At 37.3% G+C, this 20,582-nt stretch overlaps 1 protein-coding gene across 1 annotated transcript; it reads left to right on the top strand.

Moving 5' to 3' along the window:
- The first annotated feature begins 10,398 nt into the window (after positions 1-10,398).
- Positions 10,399-11,343, top strand: LOC133771208 (olfactory receptor 13C8). Its single transcript, XM_062206948.1, has one exon. The coding sequence runs from the start codon at positions 10,399-10,401 to the stop codon at positions 11,341-11,343; it is 945 nt and encodes a 314-aa protein (XP_062062932.1).
- The last annotated feature ends 9,239 nt before the right edge of the window (positions 11,344-20,582 follow it).

The raw sequence follows: 20,582 nt of genomic DNA, 5'->3' as shown, positions 1-20,582 counted from the left end.
CTTATGGGAGACATATTGTCTCCCAAGTTTATAGGAATCCAAAAACGGAAAATGCATGGCCAATGCACCACACTTATGGGGGGGGAGGGGGGAGTGTAGGGGGAACAGACTGTTCCTAATAATAAAATATGTCAAAAGAATAAGCCAAATAAACTTGATTAGGATTTTTATTCAGGGGCAGAGGGTGGATAAATGGGCATTATTTAATTGATAAAACCCATTAACTAGAGGTTGTGGAAGCCCTCTGTTCCTGAATTGTTTCCCTACCAGACTACATCTTTAACCTTTATTAAAGCCTATGTGACTATATATGCTCCAGAGTTTTGTAAATTATCCAAACTTATGTAATTGTTGTGATATTTTGTTCAAACTTTCTGGCCCACTTTAAAAAAAAAACTACAATATTAGAGATGATGTAGTCTATATTATCTCATGGTAAAAATCCAGAGGAATTCAGACTCTTTACCCCTTAAATTACATATCATTCCCATTATTTTCTAAAAATTCTGCCCTATTGCTCAAGTACAGGGGGCTTCTTTAACATCATAGTTTATGTGCTCTAAGAGGTTCATTCCCATAAACCACATTATGAATGGTGGCTCTCAGCTTTGAACTACTTAGTAAGTTCTAAGTCCTAACCAATTCTTATTATCTCCTGACTCAAGGTGAGTTTAACTGGCCATTCATCCCAAATAGTCTCCATTCTGTCATACTACCTGTCAGGATCTTTCATCATTTCAATGTCTAACCCTGCCTTCAAGTCTGTATCATATTCATTTCAATTTCCCAAGGATGCTTTATATTTATGTCACTTCAACTAAGAAGTCATCTATTTGAAAGCATCATTATATCTTACTCAGTTTTTATTGTCCATAAACCACTCACAAGGTCTTGCATGAAATATGTGTCAAATACATATCTGTCAAATTGAATTAAATATATTTGGAAAAGAAAGGTGAATTTTTCTCAACACATATGTTTATATGTGTGATATAACTTAAAATTTTCATGGATAGGAATTAAATGTTTTCACAAAGAAAAAAATATTGATGTTGGATTTTCAAACATTGTTAGACTGTTCAGACAGATCTGCACATGCATGCTAATTTGGAATAGCACACAAAAAACATAGATTCAATGTTTTTCTGAATTAAGGAATACAGAAAGAGGTTAGTAAAGAAATATCCTTCATTCTTTCTAGGGTCCTTTAGCAAAAAGTATAAATGCAACCAATAAGGAAAAATTATTAAAGTAACACATAATTTCATAACATACAAAATATAGAACAACACTTAAAAAGCTAACTATAGGGCTGGCACCATGGTTCACTTGGTTAATCCTCCACTTGCAGCGCCCGCATCCCATATGGGCGCCGGTTCTAGTCCCTGTTGCTCCTCTTCCAGTCCAGTTCTCTGCTGTGGCCCGGGAGGGCAGTGGAGGATGGTCCAGGTGCTTGGGCCCTGCACCCGCATGGGAGACCAGGAGGAAGCACCTGGTTCCTGGCTTCGGATCGGTACAGCGCGCCGGCCGTAGTGGCCACTTGGGGGGTGAATCAACGGAAGGAAGACCTTTCTCTCTCTCTCACTATCTATATCTCTACCTGTCAAATAAGAAAAAAAAGTAAAAAATAAAAGCTAACTATATGTGATATAATTATTCATCCACCCACAAGTTGGTTCTGAATGCTCACTGTACCCAAGGTACATCTTAAGATACTGCTGCAATACCAAAGAGTAAAAAAATAGGTTTTCTGTGTGTGCATTTGTTGAATCAGCACATGGTACTTCACATATATGTCTAGTTTTGTGTCTTTGTTTATTTAAAAAGTATCATTCACATTAAGTGCTTTTCAGTCCTTTAAGGAAAATTTGTACACAAACATATCATGAGCAATGAATATCACAGAACAAAGGCGAAAGAAAGAGCCTAGAAGCATCGATAAACAGAACCATAAGGGCAAGAAGCAGCTCTCCGATATGTTTTGCATTATATTGTAAGAGTTAATAACATAAATATCCAAGCCCCAAAGCTAGTATGAATGAACTTCAATCTGTTCAAATTCTGTATGACCTGGTAATTTCTTCTTTTTTAAACGATGTATTTATTCATTTATTCATTTACTCATTTATCTAGAAAGTCAGAGTTACAGAGAGAGGCAAAGGTTGATCTTCCTACCAGTAGTTCACTCCCCAGATGGCTGCAACAGCCAACACTAGGGTAGGCCAGGGCCAAGTGCCCAGAGCTTCAACTGAGTATACATGTGGTGGCAGGGACCCAGCCAAACAGTCGGATGGGTCATTTGCTTCTGCTTTTCCCAGGCCATTCACAAGGAGCTGGATCAAAAGTGGAGCAGCCAGGACATGAACTGGTGCCCAAATGGGACACCAGCCTTGCAGGTGGGGGAATTACCTGCCACAACACAACACTGGCCTAGCAATTTCTTATTTTAAGAAGGAATGTGTCAGGAGCAGACAATTAGCATAGCAGTTACAGATACCTCCATCCCACGTCGGACGCCCTGGGTTCAATCTGCAGCTCCAGCTCCTGACTCCAGCTTTCCACCAGTGCAGCAGAGGAGGCAGCAGTGGTAGTTCAAGTGATCGGGTTCCTTGACACCCAATTTGGAAAACTTGGATCCAGTTTCTGGCTCCTGGCTTCAGTCCTGGCACAGCCATGGCTGTTGTAGGCATTTAGGGAGTACATACACTCTGTCTCTGTCTCTCAAACTAAAACAAAACATAACAGAGTGTATCTACCATAAAAGGTTTTTAGCAATGGAAATGGGAGAGAGGGGAGATCATAGCTTTCTCAAGGACATGTATAAATATTAGCAATTAAAAACTTTCTCTATGTGTTCTGGAATAAATAATTTTATAATAATTGGAACCAGTTTCTTTATTCTCTAAGAAGGTAAAACTGTGAAGGAAAGATACAGTGAAATATTTTGTGATGGATTAAAATTAAATATATCAATAAAAGTTTTTAATAAAAACATACATAGACAAAGATATTGTTAGGTATATAGATTTTTTTTTTTGACAGGCAGAGTGGATAGTGAGAGAGAGAGACAGAGAGAAAGGTCTTCCTTTGCCATTGGTTCACCCTCCAATAGCCGCTGCAGCCGGCGCATCTAGCTGGAGCCAGGAGCCAGGTGCTTCTCCTGGTCTCCCATGTGGGTGCAGGGCCCAAGCACTTGGGCCATCCTCCACTGCACTCCCTGGCCACAGCAGAGAGCTGGCCTGGAAGAGGGGCAACCGGGATAGAATCCAGCGCCCCAACCGGGACTAGAACCCGGTGTGCCGGTGCCGCAAGGCAGAGGATTAACCTGTTAAGCCACGGCCAGGTATATAGATATTAAAACAAGTATGCGTGTATATTTATACATATACTTGCATTATAAAGTGATTGCTGAGAGGGCCTAAGAAGAATGGCACTGTGGTAGCAACAGCATACCTACTACAAAGATCTTAGTGTATAAATATACTCTCTAATAAAAGAAACCAATGACCAATTGGAGGATTTGGAATTATAAAAAGAAGTAGAAACAACCTGGTCAATGAAAGAAAAGTAATTTCAAAGAACCATGGATATCTGTTCAAAGGAAATATAGTGTAAACTTTTATTAAAGATTTTTTTACTTATTTGAAAGATAGAGAGAAAAGGAGAGACAGAGATCTTCATTTGCAGGTTTACACTCCAAATGGACACAATGACCAGGGTTAGGCCAGGCTGAACCCAGGAACCAGGAACCAGAAGCTTTCTCTGATTTCCCACTTCTGTGCAGGGGCCAAAGGACTTGGGCCTTCTTCCACTGCTTTCCCAGACACATTAGCAGGGAGCTGGATTGGAAGAGGAGCAGCGAGTGCCCATACGGGATGCAGGCCGTGGTTTAACCCACAGTGCCACAGCATCAGCCCCATATACTGTAACTTGAATTATCTGCCACTGTCAAGGCCTAGAGCAAACTGAGCTCTAGAATTAATGCTATAATGAAGTACTATCCTGCAATGAACCAGCCTTGAGTCCAAATGAATTTAAATTAGAAAAAGAAGAAAAAAATTGTAATACATTTACCAAGGAGTTTCAACTCATTGGACAGTAACAGTATTGGTTTTCTTTCCCCAGTCACTGCTTTTTAGCATTCTTTCTAAGCCTGTGAGAGCATCTCAAGCAGATTTGAAATGTTTCTTTTTATTTTGGTCTAGAATGTCCACCCCTCTCCTCCTCTGAGACCAGCTCATCTGCTCACACACAGCCTCAGGAGCTAAGCAGCCCTCCTCCATTCACTGGGTCAAAAGCTTTCTTCTTCAGTGGTACCCAAAGTCTCAAGAAGCTGTCTTGTAGAACTGTCCCACTGGCTTGGATTGGAACAAACACCATCAATGCTGTTTCAAAAGGTAGTAGTGAAATGCTTTTCCCCACTCATTGTGCACCCCTCTTCAGGTACAACACTCCCTTGATTCTCACTCTGGGCTGATCTTCTCTTTCTAAAGATATGTTGTGGAGGTGGGGTATTATTAATATTCACAGGGTGACTCTAAGCAGAGGAGATATTGGTAGTTTAGATTAATAAGATTAATAAGAAGAGCTAAGTAAGTTTTTAGTCCTTACTTTGAGTCTTAGCTATATATCTGCTTACATGGAAATAAAGACATTTAGAAATACTGATATGCTTGTTGATAAATACAGGTGACATTTCATAGCATCAGTGACATCCACTCTTCAATCTGCTCCAGTGCATTTTTTTTTAATTTGACAGATAGAGTTATAGACAGTGAGAGAGAGAGAGACAGAAATGTCTTCCTTCGATTGATTCACCCCCCAAATGTCCACCACGGCCGGCGCTGCACCGATCCAAAGCCAGGAGCCAGGTGCTTTCTCCTGGTCTCCCACGCAGGTGCAGGGGCCCAACCACCTGGGCCATTCTCCACTGCCTTCCCGGGCCACAGCAGAGAGCTGGACTGGAAGAGGAGCAACCAGGACCAGAACCGGCGCCCATATAGGATGCCAGTGCTGCAAGCGGAGGATTACCCAAGTGAGCCACTGTGCTGACCCCTCCAGTGCACTCTTAATCCACAGAAAGCAAGTACACCTTCACACCTCTACTTCTTCTAATCCTGCTGTTCTTTTGTTTGAGGATATACAGTGATTAAGGTTAAGACATAGACTCTGGTACTAGACTGTCTAAAGTTCTATCCAGATCTCACCACCCATGATTGATGGAATCTTAGAGAAGGAAAAATCATTGTTTCCTCAGTCATCCAAAATGTAAAATGAAGATAATAATAGTACAAATCTCATAAGCTTATAATAAGGATTAAATACATGTGATCTGCATAGAGGGAAAAAAATGGTCCCCTTTCCCTACTCAGCTGATGTTAGCTATTACTGTTTGTCACTAAACGACAGGTTTTTGAACAGCATAATTTATTGCATCTGGAGTGGAACCAATGAAGAATAAATACATAAGGGGTACAGGAGAAATTATCAATTTGAAAAAGATTGCTAAACAAAGCTTTGATAGGAAAATTTTGAGAAAAGAGGACTCACTTCTGTGCCAAATATGAGTTGGAACACAAACATTTGGTGTTAAAGTCAAAGAGGAAGTGCTTTTGATGAAAGTTTACATTCTGTACCATGTGCTTCAATGCTTAACTTTGATCTAGAGAGAAAAAAAAGTTCAGTTTTAATTTATTTGATATTTCAACATCAGCTTAAATTGTTTTCATTCTCTTAAGCCTGACATTCTTAGGGTCAGGATGCAGTGTGCTTTAAAGCTTGTTAGAGACTTTGGCGAGAAACGGAGCTGCAGACGGAATACAGGTACAGAATCACAAAGGCTGGTTGTGAGCTCTTCTGTACTGTCTCAGGTACTGGCTAGACAACCTTCAGCAAAATATCTCATATTTCAGAGTCTTAGGCTATATGTCTACATAACAGGAATGAAAAATTGTGCTAACTCAAGATAATATTTTCAGGATCACATTAGATATTTGAAGTCACTCTGCAAATGAGAACAATTTATGATGTTAATCATGGGACTCTTTAGGTAATTTCAAAAAAAAGAAAAAATGCTTATTAGAAACTTACTATTTGGTCTCAAAATCTTCAAATATTGTGACAATGTAGATGCCAACATATTTCTCATTTGAATAACATTAGAATACATATTAATCAATTATATAATATAATTGGGTCTTAACAACTTTCTCCCTGGAGTTTTGGAAAGTTTCCAAACCTCCATGTTTACATTCCTACCTTTAATTTGTTGTAAATATTGGACCCCTCCCTGGATTGCCCTCCCCCAAAAAAATTTTAATTGCTTGGCTCTGCTAATGATGTGTTCTCTGGATGATTTTTCTGAATCTCAAAATGTAGAGAAACACTGAAGTCAGCACAAAGGACTTGAGAACATACAAGCCTTTTTCTTCTTTTTTCCTGATAATAACTAGCGACTCTGTGCCTGCGAGTCAAAATATCTTAGATAGTTTCACCTATCAGCTTTACCTGAGGAATAAACTACAGGTAAGTGAATACTTGAAGAAAATAATTACAGCATGCTTCTTGCTATCAAATTCTCACTTACATCCCCTCACTTTATCTCACAAATTAATAAATAAAATGTAAAGAATTTCATGAGATTGTAAGCAACAAATCTTTTTAAGGTTGGAGACTTGTCTCAAATAAAGGAAAGGAAATCATTTCGCAAATTCAGAAGTACATAAATGACACATTTTCCTGGTTTTAAAAATACCATTTTTCAAATTCTGGATGTCAGTTTTACCCACTTTACCTTGATCTCTTTTTTTAAGATTTATTTATTTATTCGAAAGCCAGAGCGACAGAGACAGAGACAGAGACTGGGGAAAGGTGGGGGAGGACAGAAGGGAGAATCTTCCATCTATTGGTTCACTCCCCAAATGGCCACAACAACTGGAGCTGGGCCAGGTCGAAGCCAGGAGCCTGGAACTTCATCTAGGTCTCCCACATGGGTGACAGGGGCCCAAGTACTCGGTCCATCTGCTGTTGATTTCCCAGGCACATGAACAGGAGCTGGATAGCAAGTGGCATAGTTGGGACTTGAACCAGTGGAACAGCCTGGAGTTGAACCAGCGCTCATATGGGATGATGGCATGGCAGGCAGCAGCTTAACCTGCTGTGCCCTTTGATCTCACTTTTTCATTTATCAACTTTTCATGAGTTAGTGTGATACAGATTTACATTATAACTTAGACCGGTGTCTGAGAAATGTTCACAACATAGCTGTTAGGTAGAAATTAGCCTCATTTAAAGAAAAAGGAAGTGCTAAGCTTTTGAGTTTCAAATCGAAGTGCTCTCAAATCAAGTTCAATGTGCTTTTCCAATTCTATCTCTGCCTCTTCTCTCGCTTCATCTTTTCAAATCAAGTGAGAACAATAGATATCTGTTTAGTGCTCTAACCTAGCAACATGGTTGCAAAACATGTGTTCTCTCTCATTTTCTTCAGTAGCCAAGGAATTTGAATACTTTCACTGAATTTATAATTACTGAAAAAATTCTCTGTTCCAAATGTGTGGAACTGCAATACAATAATTTTGGCATCTTCAGCTGTTGTTATAACTCCTGTGTTTGAAAAGATAGTTTAAAATAGCTTAGATATCACCTGTGTGGTCATAATTCAAAATAATGTTCAAATTATATATGACAGAAAATAAGATTCCTAAATCTAAATATGAATGTAATTCAAATTACAGAGTTTCTATAAAAATGAATGGATATATATACTACTGCATCCATTAATCCTTTCTAGAAGCCTTCTGGACCAGGATGATTATAACCAGTGATCTCTGTATTTTTTATTTATTCTCTACCTAAGAATGTAACTCTGCATCTGACACTTTTTAATTGCAACTAATTATGACTCAAGGAAAACTAAATTGTGTTTTAAGCTCCTCTTATTTGCCATAAATGTAGCATGTATGATAATAATTAAAACCATAGCAGGTGAATGAGCCTCTGTTAGATCAAACATACAGGTGAGCACACAGGAGCTGAAAGAAGCTAGAAATGCAGGAAAGTGGCACAGAGCTCTGCGGAGGTACAGTAAGATTCTTCTCTGCATACTCAGCTGACTTGGAATTTCCAACACACCACAGGGCTTCTGTAGAAAAACTGAAGACAAAATAAATGTGTAATTGTTTCATACCTTAAGGTATTTACTATTTTTAGAAGACAAATTTTCAGTGAGATGAGAAACCTTTCTTATGGAAAAGAAAAAAAGACATGAATAGTGGTAGGGCTAGGTTCCTTTGAACCCCAGGCCATCAACCCTTTAAGTTATTAACTTTTTTATTTCACTTTTCTCCAAGTTTCTGGTGAACTAAATTTCATACTGAGAATGAAAGAAATTAGGAAACCCACGCATAATAAAGTTGATCATGTAATGATTTTAGTTAGTTTAGTAACTAAAGAAATGAGTTAAAATCTAACTATGAAGGATTGTACCAAAACTAGATACACTGTAATTTCCATTGACTATATACAAGACTGAACTGAGAACTCAGAGGAAATAGGAGCAATGTTTTACTTTTTGACAAGTGAAATAAAACTTCTTACTATCAATTTGCCCTAAAATGAACTACTATTTTCAAAAGAAAATTAATTTTGAGTCAGAATTCTCTACAAGCCAAAGAAACCAATGATTGACCTTAAAGGCAATGATTACAGAGTTACATAGAATATGTCACAGCTGAATATTGGCTAGAAAAGTGTACAACCCTGAAAAGCGCCCCTACATTAATCTTTTTTTTTCTGTGTTGTCAAATTTACTATCCTCTGGTCAGAACTCCAAAGGTTTCCAACTGCCTGGAGAACAAATTATAATTCCTTATTACAGTTCACAAATCTGCAAACTCAAGTCCCCCTTTATTTTCAGAATATTGTATTCCTATACATTGTTTTCTCATCTTGCAACTCCACTGATGTATTCTAGCTACAACCCATTGCCTATGACTATTCTCTGCAATTCATCAGGATCAAATTCAACTGATGAATCTAATGCTGAAATCCTGTGCTGGCACTCTCTCAGAAGATAATTCTTTGTTTGAAGTCAGTCCAGGTTGTATCCAGATATATAACCACTACAACACCACTGTCAAGCCAGGTTGCCCTTTAAAAAGATACTTAACATACAGGACAACATTATGGGTTTTTAATGGGTCCTAGGTATTTTTTTACTTCATGGACCCTTTCATCCCTTAAGAAAATACTCAAAGTTGCATTTATTTCATAATTGGCATACAAACCAACATATCATATATTAAAACTTAGAAGTTCACCTTTGTATTCAGATTTTTTTCTGGGCAAATGGGTACATATATTTATTTGGAGGGGTCTCAGTTTATTTTTTTATTTTTATTAATATAAAAAGAACAGATTTCATGTATTTCATAGGCTCATTTCTACAAAGATAACCATATTTTCCCTACCTGCATCTGTCCCTCCCTAAACCCCTTTCTTCCTTCCTTTTAATTTTTGCAAACACATAATTTCAATCCACTCTATAATCATAGGCTTAATGTGCTACTAACCATAATATTCAACAAGCAAAAACTGGAAAGACCACAGTTCCATTGGAGTATGAACAAGGGCTAAAAACAACAATCAAATCACAAGATGTCTGTTTTGCTTTTATTCAGATTTTAAAAGAAATCAAAATATTTTCCTGGACTTCTCACAATATAGAAGGCCTATTGTACATAATGAATAAGTTGGATAAGATCCTGTCAGGTAATACAAACGTTGAATTAAAACTAATTGAGGATAACATGTCACTTGACAACCTCTATTTACCTCCAGTGACAAGAGAAAAAAGAGTGAGAAGACTCTGGTAGAACGGAGAAATCTGCTTCAAACCTAATGGGTTAGCTGCAACTTACCTCTACCATGAAAACAGGCCCAAGGTTTTCAAACATTCTAATAAGAGTTGAAAGCACCAATTTTTATTTCATGTTGCCTAATTTTAAAATGTTGACCTCTAATTCAAATGTAAAACACAGTGTGGATAATCATTGCCAAAAAAAAGACAACTGTGTGTTGAATCCAGGTTATAGGCCATTGATTTGCAGCCACTGGATTAAGAGGCAGAATTTAGAGAAATGGCAATAAAATTACTTGAGGTCCAAAGATCATATAATCACATATTCTCTCTATTAACCCTGAAAAAGTCAGGTTAGAATTCCTGCTCTTGTGACCTGGGTTCACAGTAAAAAATTTTCCCCAGAGAGATGTTGTTGTAGCCAAATGCAAAACTGTAGTTCACACAGATTGTGAATCTTAAAAATGTAACTCTCACAGACACTGTATTAATACACTTTTGTTCTATCATCCACAGAATTCTACTGGAGAAAGGATATATATATGGAAATGGCCAGTGATTCCACGTTGACAGAATTTGTCCTGGTGGGGCTTTCTGCCCACCCAAGAGTGCAGATAGTTTTGTTTGTGGTTGTTTTATGTATGTACCTGATGATCCTACTTGGAAATGGAGTTCTTATCTCAGTACTCATCTATAATTCTCACCTACACACCCCCATGTATTTCTTCCTCTGTAATCTTTCTTTTCTGGACATTTGCTACACAAGCTCTTCTGTCCCACTAATTCTTGACAGCTTTCTGACAATGAGAAAAAGGGTTTCCTTCTCTGGATGCATGGTGCAAATGTTTCTCTCCTTTGCAATGGGGGCCACAGAGTGTGTGCTTCTTGGCATGATGGCACTTGACCGCTATGTAGCCATTTGCTTCCCACTGAGGTACCCAGCCATCATGAACAAGGGTGCCTATGTGCCCATGGCAGCTGGATCCTGGGTCTCTGGGCTTGCTGACTCAGTGGTACAGACATCTCTTGCAATGCAACTACCATTCTGTGCTAATAACGCCATTAACCATTTTGTCTGTGAAATCCTTGCTATTCTGAAACTGGCGTGTGCTGATATTTCAATCAATGTGATCAGCATGGCAGGGTCAAACCTCATTGTCTTGGTTATTCCATTGCTAGTAATTTCCATCTCTTACATTTTTATTGTTGCCACCATCCTGAGGATCCCTTCCACTGAAGGAAAACATAAGGCTTTCTCTACTTGCTCTGCCCACCTGACGGTGGTGGTTATATTCTATGGAACCATCTTCTTTATGTATGCAAAGCCTGAGTCTAAAACCTCTGTTGGTACAGATAATAAAGACATCATTGAGGCCCTCATCTCCCTCTTCTATGGAGTGCTGATTCCCATGCTCAATCCTCTCATCTACAGTTTGCGGAACAAGGATGTAAAGGCTGCTATGAAGAACATGTTGGGCAGAAAATAAACTAATCGGCATTTTGTAGTGTGAACATTCTTTACTTTCTGATGAAATATGAATGTGGACTTATATTGTGTGACTCAGTATTCAAACCCACTGACGACACAAAATTCAGAAAGAAAATTACCATGCGAAAACAAATTCATCCTATGTCATTCAAAACCATATGGTAGATATTTTGGTTGCTGCTGTTACTGTTAGTTTTTTTGTCCCAACTGTGGAACTGAAGCATGCTATTGGTTTCAAAATATGCTTTTATGGAAATGCAAACTGTTAAAATAAAAAATATCTCAGGGCCAGCGCTGTGGCATAGCAGGTGAAGTCACCGCCTACATTGCCAGCATACCATATGAGTGCTGGTTGGAGACCCAGCTGCTCCACTTCTGATCCAGCTCTCTGCTATAGCCTGGGAAAGCAGTGGAATATGGTCCAAGTCCTTGGGCCACTGCACCCACATGGGAGACCCAGAGGAAGTTCCTGGTTCCTGGATTCAGATCAGCACAGCTGCGCCATTGCAGACATCTGGGAAGTAAGCCAGTGGATGGAAGACTCTCTCTCTCTCTCTCTCTCTCTCTCTCTCTGCCTCTTCTACTCTGTAACTCTGCCTTTCAAATAATAAATAAATAAATAAATAAATCTAAAAACAACTCTTAGCAAGCTCCAACAAAAAATACATGAATCACTCTTAAACATTTAGAAAATAATAAAGACAAAATTATTCTGAAAAACAATTATAGTGGGTACATCAATTACTATATGAATATTAATACATGATGTATTTTTACTTTTAATGTGTTCATATATTTACTATTTATATATACATGTATAGCTCACTGAGTAGGATTTTTTCCTTTTATTATCCTACAGCATCCTAAAGAGTTATATAATAGGGAAAATATGCACATTTTTGATAAAACAGATAACTTGCATTTAAGACCAGAGATATATGTTTGCCACATCTGAGACAGTTATTCAAAAAAGAAAATTGATCGAATAAAAGATTCTACATAAATATATTAGCATTTTGTGATTTAAACATTCTTAAACATATAAACTATTGTCTTTTATTTTCTATGTATGTATTTATATATTTTTTTAATTTCTATATATATATGTATGTGCATTAAAATGTGGAGGAACAAGTTTTCTAAGGCAGTTTCAAAAATTTTTCTGAGATTTAGTATACAGGGAGACTAAACTAGATGAAACAGTCCCTGATAATACATGTTAAGCTTTAACTTGTTATAATATGGGTAACCTAGTAGCATAGAGTTCCTCTTGGTCTTTTACAAGAGACTAGCCTGAAACGAGGACATATTTCTACTCTGCACTGGGCCACATAGCTCCTAAGCAATGAACGAAATACAAATAGTAGGCTGGTGCCATAGCTCACAAGGCTAATCCTCTGCCTGCGGCGCCGGCACACTGGGTTCTAGTCCCGGTTGGGGCGCCAGATTCTGTCTCGGCTGCTCCTCTTCCATTCCAGCTCTCTGTTTTGGCCCGGGAGTGCAGTGGAGGATGGCCCAAGTGCTTGGGTCCTGCACCCGCATGGGAGACCAGGAGAAGCACCTGGCTCCCAGCTTCGGATCAGCGCAGTACGCCAGCTTCAGCGCATCGGCCACAGCGGCCATTAGGGGGTGAACCAACGGAAAGGGAAGACCTTTCTGTCTCTCTCACTGTCCACTCTGCCTTTCAAAAAAAAGAAAAAAAGAAATACAAGTAGTAACTAAGAAAAATTGCAATATGCAGCAGATGGTCCAGATGTCCAATGAGCTGAGGAGCTACAGAGTTTAGGGCTTTGTAGGATAAAACTGAAATGGACTTTGAGATGATCTCTACTAGACATCCATATGGGGCAGCACCCATGTGAGGAATGGAAGCCTCTCCTCCACTGAGGAATCTGAGTCAAATACAGTCCAAAGGAAAGCACTTCCTCTACCTGGCTCTTCAAGAAATCTGCAGCAATCAACATAAAGAAATCTAAAGTAAAAAACTATAACCATTTATATGTTATGAATAATTTCATAATTTCTTTCTTGTTAATAATTATTGTTATTTGATATGATTAAATAAGCTAAACCACACATAGAACTTAACAGTATTATGCCTGGGATGTCCTAAATACACAATAAACATTGAGTATTTTATAATTTATTATGTTTAGTATACCCTGATAAATCATAAAACTTTCAGTTGGGAGGGCAGTGCTGTGGTATACAAGGTAAAGCTGCCTCCTCCAGAGCCAGCATCCCATATGGGCGCCAGTTCAAGTCCCAGCTGCTCCATTTCCCATCCAGCTCTGTGATAATGAGCCTGGGAAGGCAGTGCAAGATGGAAGATCTCTCTTTGTCTCTCCCTTTCTCTCTGAAAGTCTGACTTTCAAAGAAATAAATAAATCTTAAAAAAAAAAAAGCACTTTGAGTTGGCACAGAATTTTCATCACTATTTTCTAGGGAGTAACTTTGATGCTATTAAACTATTGTCTCTTAGCTTGAAATCTACTTTTCTATGTTCTGCTTTATGAGTTAGGGTTGGGACACTGAAAACCACATTTCTGCTTTGTTAGCTAGCTTCTGTTAGACTCTGCTGAAAGAGATGATTGAATGAAGAAAAGGTACTTGACCCGCCCTATTTGTTTCCTGACCCAGTTGTGGTTCTACAGCATGACAATTAGTTACTGCCAATCCTGGTTTCAAATTTTTATTTATTTATTTTTAGGTATTTATTTGAGAGGCAGAGTTACAGACAGAAAGAGGGAAGAAACAGAGAGAAAGGTCTTCCATTCACTGGTTTACTCCCCAAATGGCTTCACTGGTTGGAGCAGATCCTTTCCGAACCCAGGAGCATCTTCCAGATCCCCTACATGAGTGTAGGGGTCCAAGCACCTTGGCCATCTTTTATTGCTTTCTCAGGCCATTAGCAGAGAGCTGGATAAAAACAGGAGTAGCTGGAACAAGAGCCCATATGGAATGCTGGAGCTGCAGGAGGAGGCTTAGCCCACTATGCCACAGTGCTGGTCCCTCAAAATTTTTTAAAAATCAAAAAACAAAAAAAGGAAAGAAATAAATACTGTGTGTATCAGTATTGCTGCAAATATAGCTTTATAAATCTTTGTTTTATACCTTTGTTTATACTACTAGAATTTTAATCTATGGTTTTATAGTTTACGGTATATGAGTGGAATGGTCATTGCTTTCATTCAATTATTGGATACAGTCACTGTACATATTCCCACTGAACTAGTCTTTTGCCTATTTTACTTGTTAAACTTCTTACCAAGTGAAGCATTAAGCCTTTTAATATAATGTAAATTTAAAATACATTATCTCAAAAATTTAAAAAAAGAGAAAAAGGGAGAGGGAGGGAGGGAGGAGGAGGAATGGAGGGAGAGAATGTCATTATATTCTTAGAAGTTTATCTATGAACTATATAAAGTCTGCTAAAAACCAATTAATTTTTTAAAAATAAAAATCCTTTTAAAAAATACTGGTTTTAGTTTCATTTCTTTTACTCTATAACCCAGAACCAACAGGGATCCCCACAAAAGACTGAATCTGCTGCTTTGCTTTTATATCTGGTGAATTAAAAGCCCTGTCTTCAGTCTCTCTTGAGGTATCTTTAGAAGCAATGAGGTATAAAACTGCTGACATGAAAAAATGCTCAGGATCACTAGCCATCAGGGAAATGCAAACAAAACCACAATGAGGTTTCACCTCAAGTCAGTTAGAATGCCTATTATACAAAAATCAAAATGCTCAGGAGAATGTGGAGGGAAGGGTACTCTAATAATACACTGTTGGTGAGAATGTAAACTAGTTCAACTATTATAGAAGACATTATGGAGACACCTCAGGAATCTGAAAATAGATCTACCATATGACCTAGCCATCCCACTCCTGGGAATTTACCCAAAGGAAATGAAATCAGTATATGAAAGAATTATTTGGATCCCCATGTTTATTGCAGCTCAATTTACATTAGCTAAGATATGGAATCAACCCAGCTATCCATCAACACATGAACAAAGAAAATGTGGCATTTATACATCATGTGACACTATTCAACTATAAAAAAGAATTAAAGCCTGTCTTTTACAACAAAATGGATGCAACTAGAAACCATTATGCTTAGTGAAATAAACCAGTTCCAAAAAAAAAACAATTATCATGTTTTAAGCAATTTATTTACAGAATTGTTCTATTAATCTCCTTATAGTAATGTCAACGTTTGGCTCTAGGAGAATATGCAGATATTCTTATTTCACTAAAACCGAAAGTACACTGCCTTTCCCTACCCTGTCATTTTTCTCTTTTGCTCTGCTTCCAAGCATAGGCAGCTTCATAGTCAGTGTTCATCAGTAGAAAATGTCAGTCCCTTGAATTTTAAGGAGCTCTGCGAATAACCCAATTGAAATATTACCCTACCTTGTGGGTAGCAGTAGGGTGGGAGTGAAGAAGAGGAGATTATGGTGATGGTAGAATGCACAACATAATCATCTTAAATCAGAAAATTCAAACAACTGATCTTCAAATTCTACTACATCCTTCCCCCTGTCATATAGATCCTAGGGGTAGATGACAAACTAATTTGTGAACAGAAGTGGTTTCACAATTTTGTAGCATATCCTGAAAAGGAGCTTAAGGTACCTATCATAGTGTTCTGTATTGGAACATCAGCCACAACTTGAAATGTAAAACACAAAAGTATATCCATATATTAATCATAACTATTTATTCCAGTTCTATAAAAAGGTTTCTCTGATCAAGCCTATATCCTGGTTTGATATTGATTCTCATCCATAGTCCCTACATACTATTAATTTTATGAATGGTTACCTTGCCAAGGCTCCCTAATAATGTTTAAATCACAGTTTTCTGCCTCGTGGCAGTAGAGCTTAAAAGGAAGAACAATAATATGACTAAAGCCAAACAAATATAAGGAGAAAATTCTGGCGCTCTTCTAACATATTTAATCTTTTTGATCTTTAAGTGTTTGGCTAGAATTCTCCTGAGTCTCCACTTCACATGGAACAAATTCAAGAAAAACATAAACTGACATCCATGAAAGGAAATTTTAAAAAACATTACTTCACTCTTGTGATTCCTGTGAGAAATATTAGAATGAAATAGAACTTTATAATCAACTCTACCTTAATGAAATCCAGACTACATTCAATCTTACTGAAATCCAGACTATATTCAATCTCTACTTTGCTTTAGTGCATGGAACGCTGGATTCCACAGAGTCTCTTCTATCATAATACAAGTGGATATGAAATAAGATTTACCTATTGATATATATTTACCATTATAAAAGTGTATTTTCCTCCTAAGAAATCCCTATTTCATTCCCTTCAGTATTCGCTAGTACTGTGAACTGCAAATTCTGGTTCCATTCTTCCAGGAATATAGAAAGCTTACCATACCCTTTAAGCTGAGCCAAATTTTCTGTGCTTTGATCAATGAAATCCAAGTATAATACTTAACATTTCCAGACATACTTTCTTTTAAAGATTTGTGTATTTGAAAGGCAAAGAGATAGAGAATGGGAAGAGAGATACAGATTGAAATACTTCCATACACTGGTTCACTCCTCAAGTGGCTACAGCAGCCAGGTGTGGGTCAGAATGGAGCCTGGAGTCAGTATCCCCATCCAAATAGCACATAAGGGTCCAACCACTTGGTCCATTTTCCATTGCCTTCCAGGAATATTAATTAGCAAGGAGCTGGATAGGAAGCCCTGTGGCTGGGACTCAAACTGGCACTCTGAAATGGGATGCTGGCCTTGCAAGTGGCAGCTTAAACCACTACACCATCATGGCAGCATAGCAGGTAGAAACATTTATTTGCCAGGGTGTGACACTGCCACTGTCTCTTTTCCTTGCCAAAATAGGCAAGTATGTAATAAAATGGAGCCTCCACTAGACCAAGACCTTAAGTAACTTGGTCAGAGCCTCCATGTCACTCATGACACTTTATACATGGAGCAGGGACAATAAATACACTTTTATTTTGATAACCTATAGAGGTTCAGAGGCTACTTACAAATACATCTTAGCCGTCCTAATCAAGCATATCCTGGGACACACGCACACAAATACCCCCAAATAAAAGGAAGAGCTAGGAGATGAAAGGAAGCTGGAAGATCTTCAAGAAGTCAATAATGATAAAACCAGCCTGGTGGAAAAGGCGAGTATGTGCTGTGTAAATGGACCCTACAACTTGTGAAAAATTTAGATATGTGAACTTTGAAATTCTCCATTAAATCTTAACCTTCTAATGGTTCTAAAGGGGCATGCCAGTCACATCTTAGAAAGCAATGATTGAATATTCATCATAACAATTTTCCAAGGAGGTGGCAGAAAAATATTTTCTTCTAACAATATTGTCAGTTATTTTTCAAAATCTGGAGATCAATTATCCAGATGAAGCATGTTTCCCAATATTCACTCATACCCATATAGGATAGCAACAGTCCTTATGGTTTCAGATCAGTACTATTTCCTTGTCAACAAAAACAAAACAAAACAAAACAAACAAACAAAAAAAAAAGATCCAAATACTTTCTGAAGCAAATCATTTCCTATTTAATCACATAGTATTCCCTCAGAAAAAAATGAATTTATAATGAAAAATCACTAAACATATATACAAGCAAATAGCCATTAGTGGAAGTCCACACTCACAATATGTATTAGCAATGTAAATAGACTAATGATTTAAATAATAGTATCATCATACTGGATATATAATCTTTTATCTTAAAAGGATATTTAACTTTCATTGCATTTTAATTTGGATATTTATAAGAGTCATATATAATATATATAGAAGAGATTAAAATAGAAAGATAGAAAATGTATACTAGGCAAATAACTGAAAGGTTATTTTCCTTTATTACCTACAACATAATAATTAAAACCAAAAACTCATTAGCAGAAGTAAAAGAAGTAGTTGCATTATGATAAAGTTTCATTTAACAAGAAATATCTGTAACTTTATGTTTTATTATCCTAATAACATAGCTTCAATATATGAAGGAAAACAATGTAACTACATATCCTTCTCAAACATTCAAAAAATAAAGTTATAATGCTATAAAAAGGATTTGAAAAAAAAACAAGCTTAACAACCCAACTATCATGGAACACACATTTTTCTGAATCACACGTGGCACATATGCAAAAGTTGATATTAGATTGAATACAAGAATTAGCAAGCAAATTTCAAAAATGATTAACTACATGAGAAGCAGGATACACAACAGACTCATAAAATGGCAGATGCCCTAAACAACATTCTGGCCTCAGAATCAGCCCTTAGGGCATTCAGATTCAACTAAAAAGCCCATGAGAGTTTCTCAGACATGGAAAGCCAAGACACTGTGACAAAAAAAAAAAAAAAGAAAAGAAAACCTAAATGAAAGATCTCTGTGAGTAAAATCCCAGCGGAAAAAATGGGCCATCAAAGAAGGAAGTACCTTTCTCTGAAGGGAGGAGAGAACTTCCACTTTTATTATGGCCTTGTCTAAATAAGGTCAGAGTTTGTGAACTCAAGAGGCTTCCATAGCCTTGGCAGCTCATGACAAGAGCCTCAGGTGATTACTAACATCATAAATAAGAGCATCAATTGTTAAATCAACAACAGGAGTCACTGTGCACTTACTCCCCATGTAGGATCTTCGTCCTTAATGTGTTGTACTATGTGAATTAACAGGAAAACTAGTATTCAAACAGCACTTTAAACTTTGTGTGTCTGTGTGGATGTAAACTATGAAATCTTTACTTAGTATATACTATGTTGATCTTCTGTATATAAAGATAATTGAAAATGAATCTTAATGAAGAATGGGATGAGAGAGGGAGTAGGAATTGTGATGGTTTGCAGATGGGAGGGAGGTTATGGGGGGGAAAAACCACTATAATCCAAAAGTTGTACTTTCAAAATTTATATTAAATAAATAAAAAAAGAAAAAAATGATTAACTATTTCATGTTCTCTTTTCCATATACAATCAAAACAAATTTAATCAATTGATAAATAAGCTTTATAATCTGATACAATTAAAACACACTTCTAACTGACCAATGAGAAACAGTGTAATCAAAACACTTCTGTGGTAATTGTTCCAATAAATTAGAGTGAATGCCTGCCATAAAAAAACAGTATGGCCATAGCAATGTGTGCCATGAAAATACAGGCTCTTTCTTATATATCAATGAAAAAAATCAAACTCAAACTGAAATTATAACCAAAAATACTGAAATCTCATAAAACCAGGCCTGAGACTGTAACCACTGGTACAACTATATTGATTGTTGACAATGCCCATTCTGACTGGTTAATAGTCACATCATATCTCTGTAAAACATTTTCAATACCAATCCTACCAACAAATGAAATATGATGGAATAATATTAAAGTTTCTAGTCTCAGAAAAAGTGTAAAATACTTCAATTATTTAGAAAATGGCTTTAAGTTTTTATTTAATGAATGTATTTTTTCATAGATACAACTTTAGGAATATAGTGGTTCTTTCCCCAAACACACCCTCCCATCCCAAATCCCATCCCACCTTCCTCTCCCTCTCCCATCTTCTTTTTCATTATGGTTCATTTTTAGTTTGATTTTTTAAACAGAGAACCAACTCCATGTTAATCATAGATTTCAACAATTTGCACTCACGCACACACACAACATATAGAGTACAATTTGGAAACAAAATTTGCAGTCAATTCTCACAGTACAACTTATTAGGGATGGAGGTCCTACATGAGGAGTAAGTGCACAGTGACTTCTGTTATTCCTTTAACAATTAACACTCTTATTTATGACATGATCACTTGAGGTTCTTGCCATGGGCTGTCAAGGCTATGGGAGCTTTTTGTGACCATAGACTCCATCGGTATTTGGACATGGCCATAAGCAAAGTGGATGTTCTCTCCTCCCTTCAGAAAAGAGTATATCCTTCTTTGATGACCCTTTCTTTCCACTGAGGTCTCACAGAGATCCTCTGTGTAGGATATTCTTTTGCCACAGAGTCTTGGCTTGCCATGCCTGAAATGCTCTCACAGGCCTTTCAGCCACACCAGGAAGCTTAAAGGGTTGATTCTGAGGTCAGAGTGTTATTTACAGCAAATGTCATTCCAGGATTCTGCTGTGTGGACTGCTTCCCATATTGGACTTTCCTTCCTTTTTAATTCTATTACTATTACTAGGCACTTATTTATATGATCACTTTTACACT

Source organism: Lepus europaeus, chromosome 12 (assembly GCF_033115175.1).
Source record: "Lepus europaeus isolate LE1 chromosome 12, mLepTim1.pri, whole genome shotgun sequence".
Taxonomy (NCBI): Eukaryota; Metazoa; Chordata; class Mammalia; order Lagomorpha; family Leporidae; genus Lepus; species Lepus europaeus.
This window is presented reverse-complemented; position numbering and strand designations above follow the sequence as displayed.

What these genes read in the sequence shown, in the direction of transcription:
- LOC133771208 (XM_062206948.1), top strand. Translation starts at nt 10,399, where the DNA reads ATGGAAATGGCCAGTGATTCCACGTTGACAGAATTTGTCCTGGTGGGG.